The following is a 16,407-nucleotide window of genomic DNA, read 5'->3' as shown; positions in this document are numbered from 1 at the left end:
TTCAATGTGTACTCTGAGCACATATTTAACCAAGCAATAGGCGATAATGAGGATGGAATAAAAATTAACAGCAGGACATTAAACAACATACGTTATGCAGACGACACGGTTATCATTGCAGACAATTCAGAAGCCCTTCAACGACTAATCAATAAAGTTGTAGAAGTGGAAAATCAACTATACATGAAAATTACTGTAACAGAAACAAAAGTAATGGCAATAACAAGACTTCCAAACCCACAACTGAACATAAACATCTATGACATCGCAATAGAGAAAATTGAAAAATTTAAATATTTTGGCAGTTGCAAAACGACAAATGTAGACCCTAAAGTCGAAGTAAAATCACGTATAGAACAAGCTAGAGCTATATTCCCTAAAGGTGAAAAACCTATTATGTAACGCAACCTTGAACTTAAACCTAAGATACCGTTTTGTAAAGGCGTCCGTGCACTCAGTTTTCTTGTATGGAGCAGAAACATGGTCTCAACATATACCTAACGATGAAGTGCTTAAACGTATGGGAAAAGAAACAGAATTACTTACAACAATAAAGAGAAGAAAGGCCGCTTATCCGGGCCACATATACCGTAACAACAAGTATGATATACGGAAATTAATAAGAGGAGGAAAAATCGAAAAAAAACGTGGACAACATCATCTTTAATTCGCATTTCTCAGGACCGAAATAAGTATGTCGAAATTGTCGCCAACCTTCATTAAATGGAGATGGCACCTGAAGAATCAGATGAGGAGAAAATGAATTAAATAAACCAAAATATGATCATACAAAATTTTTCACGTATACAATTTTTTTTATCATCTTTCGCCACGGTTTCAAATGCTAAATTCTTTTCTTATCTTTCGGTGAGGTTTATAACATCGATTTAGTATCTTCAAGAGAAACTACAATAAACGCAAACACAACAATCGACGTAATCTTTGCATAATTAAGTGTCGACAACATTGAAAATTTTATTTTTCATTTCATAAACCAATCATTATGAGAATTGTCAAGAAATAATTAAAAAAAGAAATATCAAATAAATGAAATTATTGATATTTCTCTTGTTTTATTTTTCATGGAAACTTCTTCTTATAAATTGAGATTTTTGTTGATATTTACTGATTGTCAACGGTAAAAAATGTGCTATAGTCTCTCGTGTCAAAAGTGTAACGACTTTTTTACTTATTTCATTGTATAGATATATAATTCACAAGAAAACGACAAATATACTGAATAGTACAGTTTCTGGTTCTATTTATAAGTTTATTTACAAAATAATTCTACAAATTAAACTGTATCATGAAAAATAGAATGTATGAACTCAATTTATATCACGAAAATTTCACTTATAATACTTGTTAGATGACCATCCACTATATGGTTTGTAACCACCTCCTAAGAAGTTGGTGCCACTATATCCGCCATATCCCCTGTAACCATCATAATCATAGCTGTTGTAATTATTCCAACCACTGTATCCAGGATAATAATTACTGCTATATCCTGGATAATAACTTCCATAGCCGGTTTTGTGATAATTACTGTAGCCTAAAATAAAAAAAAAATTAAATTATTTGGCGAAAATAAATTTAACGACGAGAAACAACGTGAGAAAAACTGACATTTACATTGTGGAATCTAGTGAAACTTCATATAAAGATAAAATGAATATTATCGGGACACGTCATGTTTATTGCAAACAGCCTTTGAATTCTCTCCACAAAATTATTAAAATGGAAGAAGCCAAATATTTTACCATAATTTTTAAGAAAAAAGAGAGAGAAAAATGCTTTGTGTCAAAACAATCTCACAATTTGTAGACAAAAGCTTGAAAAAATTGAAAAACAAATATAATAACTTAATAAAGATACAAATAAAATAAAATTTCATTATACGAGTCCATAGTAAACTTATGCAGCATGCCCGGAATGAAACATTCCACTGGTCTACAATTTTATGGTCGAAAAAATACCTGAGCTGTATTATTCAGAATAATTAACATAAAAATAACATTAAAAATTAGTATATCAAATATTTTGGTACTTTGATTGAAAACCAAGACAAGCAGTGGGCCCCCACGAGTGCTGTGTTAGTTGTAGCGTGTCATTGGTGCAGTGGATGAATGGGAATACAAATCAAGCCTTTTGCAATACCAATGGTATGGCGGGAACCTACTAACCATTTTGACGACTGCTAATTTCGTCTAACAAAGACTGAAAGTTATTCTAAGAAAGGAAAGCACAAGATCGAGTATCCAAATTTGCCTTCTGCTATACGACCTGTTCCTCATAACGAAGATTTACGAGTACCGATTGCGCCTTTAGATTCACAAAATATTGTTTTAGAAGATACTCGAGACAACGTATCATCAGGAAGCTCCGAAGAACAATGCAACGACTCTATTTTTACACCAAGTACCAGTTCCGGCGAGCCACATTTGATTGTTCGAAGTGAGTTGAATGATATAGCACGTGATTTAGGGTTATCAAAGCAACAGTCTGAACTTCTTGCTGCCCGTATTAAGGAATGGAACTTGTTAGCCAAAGAGACAGAAATTACGACCTTTGAAAAAAGAAATGTTACATTTTCTACATTCTTCAGTATGGAAAATTCGTTGTATGCATGTTCGGATATTGATGGTCCAATGAAGGAACTTGATTGATATTGAGTATAATCCCAGTGAGTGGCGCCTATTTATTGACCAAATACAGCTTAAAAGCAGTGTTATTACACAATGGGTTTACAAAACATTGCTGTTTTCTTTGTCTATGGGACAGTTGGGCAGTAGATCAACACTATGTAAAAAAAATTGACAAGCAAGAAGTGAGTTTCAACCGGGATCTCAAAACGTTAAGCTTATACCCTTTGTAAATCCCAAAAATGTCCTTCTGTCCCCCCTTTACATTTAACTTGGATCGATGAAAAACTTTGTAAAGGCTGTGGATAAAGAGGGTGATGGATTTAAATACCTTAGAGAAGTCTATCCCCAGTTGAGTGATGGCAAATTAAAGGAAGGTATTTTTATTGGGTCACAAATAAGAAAATTGCTGGACGATGACAATTTTGCAAAAAAGCTCACCAGACAGGAACTTGGAGCATGGAAGGCATTTGTTAGTGTAGTGAGAGGATTTTTGAGCAGCAATATGGATCCAAACTACCAACAGTTAGCTGATAAACTTCTAGACGCCTACAAATCCCTTGGTGCTCGAATGTCATTGAAAATTCATTTCCTCCATTCCCATCTGAAATTTGGGAGCTGTCAGTGATGAACAGGATGAAAGATTCCACCTAGATATTAAAGCAATGGAAATTCGGTATCAAGGACGATAGAATTCGGCTATGATAGATAATTACTATTGATTTTTAAAAAGAGAAAATGCAACCCCTCATACAAAGAAAAAACTAGAGTTAATTGATATTTAAAGTGATTGTTTTCTAAAGTTTTTGTTTTTAATAGAGGTGAGGCATGTTTATTAGATGTAAACATTAAACATTGTTAATATAAACAATTCAAAAAACGTGAAATTATTTTTTAGCAATGAATATGGTTCTATAAATGTAACTTAAAAACCTTACGTATAACAATTATTTTTCTCATATTTTCGTATTGTATAGGTCCATTCGATCACAATATGCTATTCATTCTTGTGTTACTACAAAAGTTTTTTTGTCGACCAGTGTTATTATTTTCCAGAAAAATATACCCTCAAATTATTGCGAAAAAGATGATATCGATTTGATTTCAATTGGAAAGTGATTGTGCATTTTTTTACATTGTAAAATATTGAGCCGTTAACTAATTCTGAACGTGGAGTAGGTAGGTAAAGGTCGTGCTCCGCGTTTCTAAGAGGATAGCCAAGCAACCATCTTTCTGGAGGAAGATGCTTACGAATTAGACAAACGAATTCCAGATGAATAAGGAAGAAAGAGTCAGAATTTTGAATCTTTTGAAGAAGTCCCGCCAGTGAGTCCTGCGGTTTAGTCCCAGTAAATATCTAACAGATTATCTCTTTTGTAGTTTGAAGATTTGCTCAAATTGAGTCGCACCACACGTGCCCCAGAAGGGAAGGGCAGATTGGAATTGCGACTTAATAAAAGCAGATTAAACTGTTAAGGAGGTGGATAAGTTCATTCCTTTGGAAACTGATCTCAGCGGAAAACAGGAGGAACACAATTTTTTAAATAAGGCGGCAATATGTAATTCCCATTTCAAGGAATTGTCCACAACAAGCCCTAAGAATTTTACAGATTCAACAACGTCAATGGTGGTGTTAGGTCACAGGATATGATCCTATGAAGTGCCGTGAGATCAGGGTTTCTCCAAGAGAAACTATTATCGTCTGCAAAAATGTTGATGTTAATGAATTACCAAGACCATCTTATCAGGATGATTGCAGGAATATAACACTCGTCCTAAGGAATATAATTTATCTTTAAATTTATATATTTTTCTTCAAAAATAAAATTTTCATTAAATAATAGTCATTCTCTAGATCATTTTTACCTAAATTGCTAGTAACTGTTTATATTACAGACTATTTTCTACTTCTCTATATTCTCTATAGGAAATGCTCCAAAAAATTTATGTCTCTGACTTTCGTTAGCGCTGCTCAAGCCAGTTTAATAGGATTTGAATCCAAATGATACGTTGGGATCTTCAGTAGTTTTGTCTGTAATATCTACGAAACTAGGCTTATGAAGTATTAATTATAAAAATCAGGTCTTCGCATATCATGACTTATATAGCAATATTTCTTTTTGTCAACCATTATTGTATTACACCATTCCTTGTACGTGTATCTTCCTTTCTTGTGAGTTGAAGCATTGTCAATTGAAATTAAATTAACTGTTAATTGAAAGTAGCTCCGGTAGCGAATATTCATAATTTACAAAGCTTTCATTGTCTTTGTTTACTTTGAGATATCCATCGCAAATGTGATTCATGAATACATAATTACACTATTATAAGACTGGCATTCGTATGCCGCTTCTCCAATAATTCGCCTTCACCTTGATAAAGTATAAATTTTCTTAAATAATCAATCATCTGATTCTTTTCACTGAAATTTTTCTATCAATGCCTATTTTTCTCACACTAAATGCCATTTGAATATATTTACACAACTATTTCCGACCTCCCTTGTACTAATATTTGTCTGTAAATTAACGGTGCCAGAAAATGATTTTCAGTAACATAAAAATTCATTTGATGTTTTCTATCTTAACTGACTTTATCGGATTCTATTTCAGTTTTCACATTTATTTGTAAGCTTCATGCCGCTGAAGCGCAAATAGCATCGAATGTGGAATGAGATTAAAGCGATTTCAATACCAGAATCATAAGTAGCAACAACTGCAAAAAATCATATGAGTTTTTCAAAATTTTTCAAATGAATAAAATACAAGTGAAGATTGTAGGATGTAACTTTACTAGATAATTTTTTGACAAATGGAACCATTTTAGACAATTTTTTGATATTTGGAACCTTTTTTATACATTTTTTTATAATAAATGGAGCCTTTCTGACTCATTCTCTAATTGAAACCTTCCTAGTCATTTTTTTTATAATTGGAACCCTTCTAATAATTTTTTTTCGTTATTGAAACCTTTTCAGATATTTTTTATACAATATGTAACTTTACTAGATAATTTTTTGAAGAATGGAACCATTTTAGACAATTTTTTGATATTTGGAACCTTTTTTATACATTTTTTTATAATAAATGGAGCCTTTCTGACTCATTCTCTAATTGAAACCTTCCTAGTCACTTTTTTTATAATTGGAACCCTTCTAATAATTTTTTTTTTCGTAATTGAAACCTTTTCAGATATTTTTTATACAGTATGTAACTTTACTAGATAATTTTTTGACGAATGGAACCATTTTAGACAATTTTTTGATATTTGGAACCTTTTTATACATTTTTTTATAATAAATGGAGCCTTTTTGACTCATTCTCTAATTGAAACCTTTTCAGATATTTTTTATACAGTATGTAACTTTACTAGATAATTTTTTGACGAATGGAACCATTTTAGACAATTTTTTGATATTTGGAACCTTTTTTATACATTTTTTTATAATAAATGGAGCCTTTCTGACTCATTATCTAATTGAAACCTTCCTAGTCACTTTTTTTATAATTGGAACCCTTCTAATAATTTTTTTTCGTTATTGAAACCTTTTCAGATATTTTTTATACAGTATGTAACTTTACTAGATAATTTTTTGACGAATGGAACCATTTTCGACAACTTTTCGATATTTGGAACCTTTCTAAACAATTTTATTATAATTGGAACCTTCTTTATACATTTTTTATAACAAGTGGAACCTGTGTGACTCTCATTTTCTAATTAGAATCTCCGTGTATATTTTTGAATCGTCTGGCTGGAAATTGTGTTAATATATAGGGCTGATCCGCTTCAAATGTCAAATTTGACATTATTTGTTGTATTTTATTATTTCGTGTCGACATTATTTCGAATTTCTTTAAAAATAGTTTTCGAATGCATGAATACGAAGTCGCTTTGAAAATTTCTAATTTTAATAGCATGTACGCATGAATAAATATCCACCGCCCCTCGTAGCCGCCGCAATTCGAATTTTACCTAATTGTTTGCCAAATGTAATGCAAAATGACCGAAAAACACTCTGTATGATCACGTTTTGCGAATAATTTTTTTTTGTCTCGAACCTATAGAAACAGAAAAAAAATGGCCGCGATTTTTTTCGAACCATCACATTTGGGTTCGGTCGATTTTATAATCACTTTTATATTCGCTTTCCAGCATTGTGACTTTATATACGACAATATTCTCGTGGTTTGAATGTTATGGTTCAAAAATGAGGAGATTTTAGAAAGGTTATCATACCGGTACAACAAAGATACATATAATCGCAGTACAAAGAACTACCAATCAAAACAATATAAGGTGGAATCACATAGCTCTGCCATGAACTCACTAAAGAATAATCGATTATTGAAAATATTTACTGACGATCAATACTTATTTCAATAGTTATTTGAGTTTTTAATTATCCAATGCTTCAAATTAATTATAAATATTCTGGATTTAAATCTACCAAATACTAGCTACCTCCGTATCCAGGTCTGGAATAACCACCATATCCTGAATATCCTCCGTATCCAGTATAACCACCATATCCTGAATAGCCACCATACCCAGAACTTCCTATGTTGTAGTTATCGTAACCAAGTCCCCCGTATCCACTACCTAAATAGCTTCCTGATGTAACTAACCCATAACCTCCACCTTGTACTGCTGCTACAAAAAAGCATAAGCCTATTATCTGCAACAGATAAAAAAATTGTCACTTATGGATTTGAATTAGTATATAGAAATACTAATTTTACTGTATATTTTGGGTTGGTTTGTCTAAGTGAAAAATGAAATAAAAACAGATCCGCTAATCCTTACTCCTTAATAATATTATAAATGTGAAAGCGTGGAAGTTTAGTACGCTTACACGCTAAAACTACTTGACGAATCATCATGAAACTTTGTACACATATTCTGGGAGGTACTAGAAGTAACATAGTATACTTTTTATTAAAAAAATTTTTACAAAAATAAATGTTGTCAACAAATATCGACATTTTGCTACTTCAGCGCCATCTACAGTTCAAACCCTAAATACTATATTATCGACGTACGATATTACCTAAGGTCAAGTCGATATCTATTTAATTCAATTGACTGGTTTGGAATTTTTGAAGTAGGTACCATTGTAATTTTCAACTATCACTGAAAGCGTATGTCTAAAAAATGCCTCGGAAGCGTAAATCTAAATTATCTAAAAATTCGTTACGGGCCCGTGCAGCAAAAGTTGCACGAAATCAAGAATCTTCGGTTCATGCAGAGCTGAAAAGACAAGAGCAAGCAAGGCGACAAAGTGATTTGAGAGCTGCTGAAACACCTCGTCGTTTAGAAAAACATGTTAGCAGCGGGTAGCTAGAAGAGCGATAGAAACGCCAGAGAAAGGAGTATTGTTCGAGCAGAAATAGATACCACACGACGTCGAAATTCCAATTTGAAAGATGTACATGGAGAAATTATGGATACGGAACTAAGTACTTCATATCCTGTCGAGTTTTTAAATTTCCTTGAACTGTCAGGTGTACCGTCACATAAACTTCAATTAAAATTACCAGTACCGGTAATGCTGATGCGCAATCTAGATGCTCTTCGGCTATGTAATGGAACAAGGCTTCGTATAACAAAATTTGGGGCAGAATATACTTGGTGCTACTATTTTAACAGGTATCGGCAAAGGAGAAAATGTTACCATACCTCGGATTCCAATTATTCCAACTGACCTTCCTTTTCAATTTAAAAGAGTTCAGTTTCCGGTCAAGCTTAGCTTTGCTGTTACTATAAACAAAACACAAGTGCAGACATTACAGATAGCAGGAGTGCATTTAGAAAAACCATACTTCTGTCATGGCCAACTATATGTAGCGTGTTCACGTGTATCTAATGCCCGGAGTTTACACATATTTGTACCCAAAGAAAAAACTTATAGTCTACCAAAATACTCTAGATTAATACTCAGCATTTTATCTTTTTAATTGTTAGAATTCAAAACTATTTATTTTTGTTACAGGAAAATATATTTTAACATTAATTATTGTATTTCAATAAAGCATGTATGTGATAATTTTTAAAAATCGATAATACTAACCAAGCAATAAAATCATATTGATATATTTCTATTATAATCATTTCCAGGGCCGGATTAAGCTGGGGGCTTGGGAGGGCTATAGCCCCGGGCCCCACGTCCAAGAGGTCCCCATCATTTGGAAATCATTCTGTATTTTTTGATGTGTTGATACCACAAATCTAACGTATTGATATTATTTTGTGAATTTTCCGGGTTTTCGAATTCCTTAAGGGGGCCTCCTCATTATTTTAGCACCGGGCCTTATAAATCTTAATCCGGCCCTGATCATTTCTGATACTTATTTAATGGATTCGATGCGAGCGAAGTCGCGAGTAATAACTAGTAATTGATAAATCCTCATTACGAAACTTTGAAATTTATGTTTCCAATACACAATTTTTGTATAAGAAACTGGCCCAAACTAAAATTACCGAGCTATCCGTAAGTAAAGGAATACAGAAAGGCTTTTTATTAGAGGCTGAGTAGACATGTATTATTATGGTAAAAATACTATTACTACACGATATTATTAAATATTTCACTAATAATTTTCATTAAATCATTCAAAACGAAATTTCAAATAATGGTATACAATCTCTTGTCTTGAATATACTATGGTGACACCTAGTACTCTTATTTTTATTTTTATGTATTTGCTTTTGTTCTTTCTTATCTCCAATTCTCTTTCGTTGACTTTCCTGTTATCCTATGTTTCGATTCTTCTAGGGCTTTTTTATTTTTTGATATTAGTTCCTGCATCCCACTCTGCACGGATGTTTTTATGAAGGTTCTTTTGACTACAGCCTTTATCTTGGAGAGGTATATTAAATGGCAATGTCGATAATGCTTATCCTTGTTTAGTCCCTATTTTCTCGTCTGTCTTTTCTGTCAAGTTTTCTATGGTTAGTACTTTCGCTTTGGATCTTTCCATTTTCATTTTTTTTTCGTCCTTTATTAGCTTTCTTTTATTTATACCATCAGAAGCTTGTTTAAAATCGAAACTAGTATATTTATAAAGCCCTGTTGGTTAGTCGTTTTTACACTTATTTTACTATCATTGTGATTAATATTTTGTATCTGATGTTTGAAAGCATAATTCCTTTACAGTAGCTACCAATTTTTTTACCACAGCTAAAGGTTCAATCATATTGATTGGTGAGATATTCGTTTAAAAGGTAAGTAATTTTGTTAATTAAGTTACATAACTAGTAGTCAATGTAGCTTTTTACTAATTTTGACTTGCTAAATAGTAAAATAATAATTTTTCATACTTATACAGAACACTAAACATCATTGTTTCTAATAATTTGATTATAACTTTTTACTTCTTAGACCGTTTTATATACATTTTGTGATGATTTGACTCGATTTTAGATCTTCTTTAATTAAAATTTCGATCTACTTCGGTCTTTATAAGAATTTTAATTAAACAAGTAAAAAATTACGTACGTATTTAATGATAACACTGCTCAACAATTTTTTTTTGTAGTAATACAAGAATGAATAGCATATTGTGATCGAATGAACCTAAACAATACAAAAATATGAAAAAAATAATTGTTACACGTAAGATTTTTAAGTTACATATTCATTGGTGAAATATTTAATATTTATTTAAAAACATGATTTCGCGTTTTTTAAATCGTATATATTAACAATATTTATAGTTTACATCTAATAAACATGCCTCACATCTATTAAAAAACAAAAAAAAATCACTCCAAATATCAATTAGCTCTACTTTTTCTTTTTTTTTTGAGCGATTGCACTTTCTCTTTTTAAAAACCAACAGTAATCACCCATCACGTCCGAATCCCATCGTCATTGATACCGAATTTCCATTGCTCTAATATCTAGGTGGGACCCTGCTGATCACTGACATCTTTCAAATTTTCGAGAAAAAAATTCAGATGGGAATGTAGGAAATGAATTTTCATTTACATTCGAGTACCAAGTAATTTGTATACGTCTAGAAGTTCATCAACTAACTGTTGGTAGTTTGGATCCACATTGTTGCCCAAAAATCCTCTCCCTATACTAACAAATGCCTTCCATGCTCCAAGTTCCTGTCTGGTGAGCTTTTTTGCAAAATTGTCATCGTCCAGCAGTCCGTCTAGTTCTCTAAGGTATTTGAATCCATCGACCTCTTTATCCATAACCTTTACAAAGCAGAAGGACATTTTTGGGATCTACAAGGAGTATAAACTTAACGTTTTGAGATCCCGGTTGAAACTCACTTCTTGCTTGTTAATTTTTTTTACATAGTGTTGATCTACTTCCCAACTGTCCCATAGACAAAGAAAACAGGAATGTTTTGTAAATCCTCCTTGAAGTGCCATTAAAATTACAATCATCTGCAGGTCTCCATATATCTGCAACTTATACTTGTTCTAGTTAATTTTGTGTAAAAGTAAGCGAATATTTTCATAAGTTTCTTTCATTTTCACAGAATGAGCAGCTGGTATAGATGGTTTTAAGTTTCTATTTTGTAATAACACTGCTTTTAAACTGAATAAACTGTAGACTGCACAAAATGTAGCATTTCTTTTTTTAAAGGTCGTAATTTCTGTCTCTTTGGCTAACAAGTTCCATTCCTTAATACGGGCAGCAAGAAGTTCAGACTGTTGCTTTGATAACCCCAAATCACCTGCTAAATCATTCAACTCACTTTGAACAATCAAATGTGGCTCGCCGGAACTGGTATTTGGAGTAAAAATAGAGTCGTTGCATTATTCTCCAAAGCTTCCTGATGATACGTTGTCTCCAGTATCTTCTAAAACAATATTTTGTGAATCTAAAGGCGCAATCGGTACTCGTAAATCTTCGTTATGGGGAACAAGTCGTATAGCAGACGGCAAATTTGGATACTCGATCTTGTGCTTTCATTTCATAGAATTATCTTCAGTCTTTGTTAGACAAAACTGGCAGTCGTCAAAATTGTTAGTAGGTTCCCGCCATACTATTGGAATTGCAAAAGGCATGCTTTTTTCTTCCCATTAGTCCACTGCACCAATTCCCCGCTACAACGAACACAGCACACCTTGTGGGCCCACTGCTTGTCTCGGTCTCCAATTAAAGTACCAAAATATTTGAAATAGGCTTTCTTCACATTTTCGGAATGCGATTTCACCATAAATTCTCCACAAATATAGCAAAATTTGTCAGGAGAAGTTTTGCAACTGCGACGCGTTTGACTCGACATTTTCGTCTTTATAATCACTTTTTGCACTTTGAAGAGAGAACCAGAACCAAAGAGAATGATACAGTTCAGGTATTATTTCGGCCATAAAATTTACCGATCTTAACCACCCCTTTATAAAATTACCTACCTGCTAACGTAAACAGTGATAATTAAGATATTGAAAATTGGTATGTGTTAGGGCTTAATAAATATTTTTTCTATCATTGGTCGGGTATTTCTATTTTAAAAATAAATGTCTCCCCTATGTTACGAAAATCTTGTCGGAGAGTGTTGTGAAGCTATAATTACCTCTTCTTTTGATTGTGATGATCCCATTTCTGCTATCACTTTACTTGCACATTTAGCCACTTTCCACTCAACATTTTAATTTATTTTGGGCTGGCAGGATCGCCATGTGAAGAATGTGTCCGTTAGGGTAAAAAGGGGGACATGATCTAGCTATTCGCTAGAATAATGGAAGTTCAAAAATCTCTCACACGTATATTGATAACGTTACATGTCTGTACTGGACAACGATCATAGTTATAATAATAATAAGCCGTCGACCCGGATGGATCGAACCAACCAAAAATGCTTACATATTAACTTACATTTCCTATCAATATGCTGACATCTGAAGTAAGGTACCATGCACATTGAAACAGGAAATTATCTTGCAATTATAACAGGCAGTTCAATGTCCATTGCAGTGTAATCTGTACTAAATTAATTTGCAACGAGTGTTATCATTACAATTCTACTAATCGTTATTTATGTTAATTATGTTTTCAGTTTTCACTTTAATTAGGCGCTCTTTTCAGTAAGCGGAGCGCAGGTATTTTTAAGGTTATAGAATGTCTCACTACATCTTTTTATAGAAGGTATATTTTAGTCCAGAAGAACGTGTTCCATCTAAATTGCTAATGTTATTTTTATTTTGTTAAAATATAATATGAATCAGCAAATTATCTTATTCATGACATATTTATTCAAAGAGATTCGTAAACAAAAAGCAATTAAATAAATTACATACTTTGACTGTATTACGCAATTAGATTACTAATTACTTAATAAAAAATGTCATGAGCATAGGTAAAAGCATACATGAAAAATGGAACCTGCAATCTAATATCTATAAGACGTTATTTCAATACTTTTTTCTATTTATTCGAATTTACTTAAAACAAAAGGAAATTCAAAAAGATTACTGAATTTCTCGAATGGAGTGGGAAGTCGATTACAAATTAATTTCTTTAAAAACTCGGAATTTGGAGTAAATAAAATCGAAGTGACAACTGTGCTACAATACGTGAATAAAGGAATACTCAAAATGTATAAAAAAAAAACGTTACCCGCCGAGTGGCATGTTACAACATCTTAACGTCACAAAACTTAAAAGTACTTCTATTTTAAGCTAGCGTGAGCAGTTGATGTGGAATTGATCCAAAAATACTACAAATTCTCTTGCAATATGTGATCCTGTTGAATATAAGGGTCTTGAATAGTATATAGCTTCACTACTTCCTGAACATAGTGCAGAGATATCTCCAATGAAAACTAATAGTGATCCACTTCCATATCCAAAATAAATTTTGGATCACGTCTTTCAACACTCTACGTTTTCATCCTTGCCTGAGTATCGTACATCTCCAGACCAAAAATTATTTGATTCCATTGCTGAGGTAACTAAATTCTTAGATTCTTTATATACCAGACACCAGACGATGTTCAGCAGAAGGAGCAGCAGCTAGGTAGAAGAATATACTAAAACCTCATATTCTATACGCAAAGCAATTGTCCTTACATGATAAACCATAACAAATAAACGGTTTTGAACAATCCAAAGCTTCAATCTTGTCGTTCTGTTGTCGTGCAAGACATCCAGAACCCATGGATCTATAACCTCTATAAATTATTGAGTCTACGTTAACACAGAAACTTATCGATATACCAGGTTCACGTAATTCAACAATCCCACGGATAAAATCATTTAGATTAATTCTTCACACTGTAATTTAAACGTAAATATAAAAGCTTTGATGTTAAATTTACCTGAGTCTCTTGTACATGAACATTTCAATTCGCATTCCTCATCGGGAAAAAATGATTTATTTATTTAGGTATGTAACTCAATTAATAAAGTAGATATGGAAAAGTCTGTATAGAAGAAATGTGCAGCCCTGGGAAGAGCCAATAACACCAGAAGATCAAAAACGTACTGGTGGAACAAGGAAATTGAGGATCTCATAAAAGATAAGAGAGTGATGTTCTCCAAGTTTCTATGCACGAAAAATGACAATGATAAAATAAATTTTGAAGAAGCACAAACAAAAGTAAGAAAAGCTATAACAAAAAAGAAAAACGTGACAAGGGAAAAGACCTGCACTCAAATAAACACCTACCTAGGAGGCAGCAGAAACACAGAAAGTTGGAGAACCTTAAAATCACTTCGAGCAGATAGATAAAAAAATCTTATATCGCCAATAACATTAAAAAAATAGGATGAGTACTTCTCTAAATTATTTACAGAAACAAGACCGAAAATCCAAGACAGGACAATATAAATATTATCACATCTCCGCTTAGAATTACAATTAAAGAAGTAAAAGACGTTAGTCAGCCACTAAAAAATCGAAAATCTCCAGGTCCGGGTCTAATAGCACCAGAGTTGGCACTGAAAAACTTTTTTCTCATCTGCAAATGATTTTCCAGAAGTGTATGAATGGTGAAGCGCTACCCGAAGAGTGGAAAACATCTTACATGACTACCGTATATAAAAAAGGTGGCAGAGAAAACTGCAACAACTACAGGAAACTTGCAGTGCTGTGTACAAGATCCAGAATTTATGGAAAAATCATTTTAAAAAATCGAACAGGAGTATTGAACATGGAGGCAGAAGAACAGGCAGGCTTCAGAGCGGGGAGGTCGACTATTGATCATTTATTTACGATGTTGCAATTAATTGATAAAAAAGCCACCCAAAATCAAGAACCTTTTGTACTCCATTGAACTCCATTAATAAGGGGTTAAAACAAGTGTGCTGTTTGTCGCCCAAACTTTTCAAGATATACCTAGAACACGCACTAGAACACTGGAAAGAAGAAATGTATGAAAAGAAAATGTAAGGACACACTGTATACCCTGCAGATGACCAAATTATCTTGGCACAGGACAACGAAGACTTAGAATATATGACAAGAAAGCTAGTAGGGGAATACAGGAAATGGGTCCTGGAAGTAATTTTGAGTAAAAGGGAGTATATGTGTATTGGAAGAGAACAACAAAATTTAATACTTGAAGAAACACAACAAAAAATAAGTCGTTGTACAAAATACAAATGATCATAAATAATGATGGAAGATTAGATGAAGCAATCGCACAAAGAAATAACCAAAGAAGACAAGCAATAAGACAGCTAAATAGTTTATTGTGAGACAAACAAATATCCAAGGAAAACAAACATCGAATATACAATAGCATAATAAAAAATATAACAGCGTATAGTAGCGAAGTCTGGCCGCTAAAAGAAAAAACAGTAAAAATGCTTGAAACCACGAGGAAGAAGAAAGAGAAGAAGACCAATATTAAGTTGGAGGGAGGGTATCGAGAAGGATATTCGAGAAAGAGGATCGGAAGAAGATCTTTGGAAAAATCAAGAAAGATGGAAACTGTGAATCAGAAGACGGCGAAGAACGTTTTAACCAAGGAGGTGGGCTAAACCCAACGCTATTTATTATATTTATGGACGATATCATCAAAAAGTGTAGCCAAAACACCGGAAAATTATATGCAAAGAATACAAGTAGGAGAAAGCCCTTTTGCTGAAGACATCGTCATAATGGCAAATACAAGAATATTAACATATGGAATGATTCACTGAGGAAGCATGGAATGAAGATCAACGTGAAAAAATCAAATGTGATGGAAATTTCATCAGGAACTAAACATTTGTATAAATAAGTCGTAGATAAAACAAGTAAATTATTACCAATACTTAGGGGTTATAATTGAAAATTAGAAATTAACACACGAATTGACAAAGCCATTAAATGTTATTATGTAATGGATAAAAAAATTTGTCAACAGAAAGAAAATATCTAGGACAACAAAAATGAACGTGTGCCACTTCATATACAGACCGATACTCACATACGGATGCGAGACATGACGACAAGACGAGTGAAACGGATAACCAGGAAAGATCGTATTAGAAACCAGACAGTGAGAGCTGAGTTAAAAGTAGAAACTGTATTGGATTTTAGAAAAAAGAGGCAACGAGGCACAGAATGAAAAATACCAGAGTAGTGAAACAAATATGGCAGGCAAGACCATGAAACAAAAAAAGAATTGCACATTGTTTTCTCACAGACAGCTTTTGACAGATGAAATAAGCTTTTATGGTTGGAATAGTTATTTTCCTAACAAGTGCGGAAAGTGATACTTTCCCGCACGCGACTGCAGTTGTCCCGAACGACGCGGAAAGACACTTTACGCATTAGTTAGGAACATTATTTTTTCTACGACCGTATATA

General features: G+C 33.0%; 1 protein-coding gene across 2 annotated transcripts in view; it reads right to left on the bottom strand.

Moving 5' to 3' along the window:
- Window positions 1–1,234: 1,234 nt before the first annotated feature.
- LOC130892359 (prisilkin-39-like) overlaps window positions 1,235–16,407 on the bottom strand; it is a 28,231-nt gene continuing 13,058 nt past the window's right edge. Inside the window, exons 2-3 of one of the 2 annotated variants that reach the window (XM_057797750.1) lie at window positions 7,107–7,323; window positions 1,235–1,555 (exon numbers count right to left, since the gene is read on the bottom strand). In XM_057797750.1, coding sequence (XP_057653733.1) covers window positions 1,350–1,555; window positions 7,107–7,323 — 423 coding nt within the window. In that variant the 3' untranslated portion in view covers window positions 1,235–1,349. The remainder of the gene's footprint in view (window positions 1,556–7,106; window positions 7,324–16,407) is intronic. The other variant, XM_057797751.1, reaches the window with a different exon arrangement.

This window comes from Diorhabda carinulata, chromosome 4 (genome assembly GCF_026250575.1).
Source record: "Diorhabda carinulata isolate Delta chromosome 4, icDioCari1.1, whole genome shotgun sequence".
Lineage (NCBI taxonomy): Eukaryota > Metazoa > Arthropoda > Insecta > Coleoptera > Chrysomelidae > Diorhabda > Diorhabda carinulata.
Note: the sequence above shows the minus strand (reverse complement) of the source record. Positions and strands in the feature narration are given on the sequence as shown.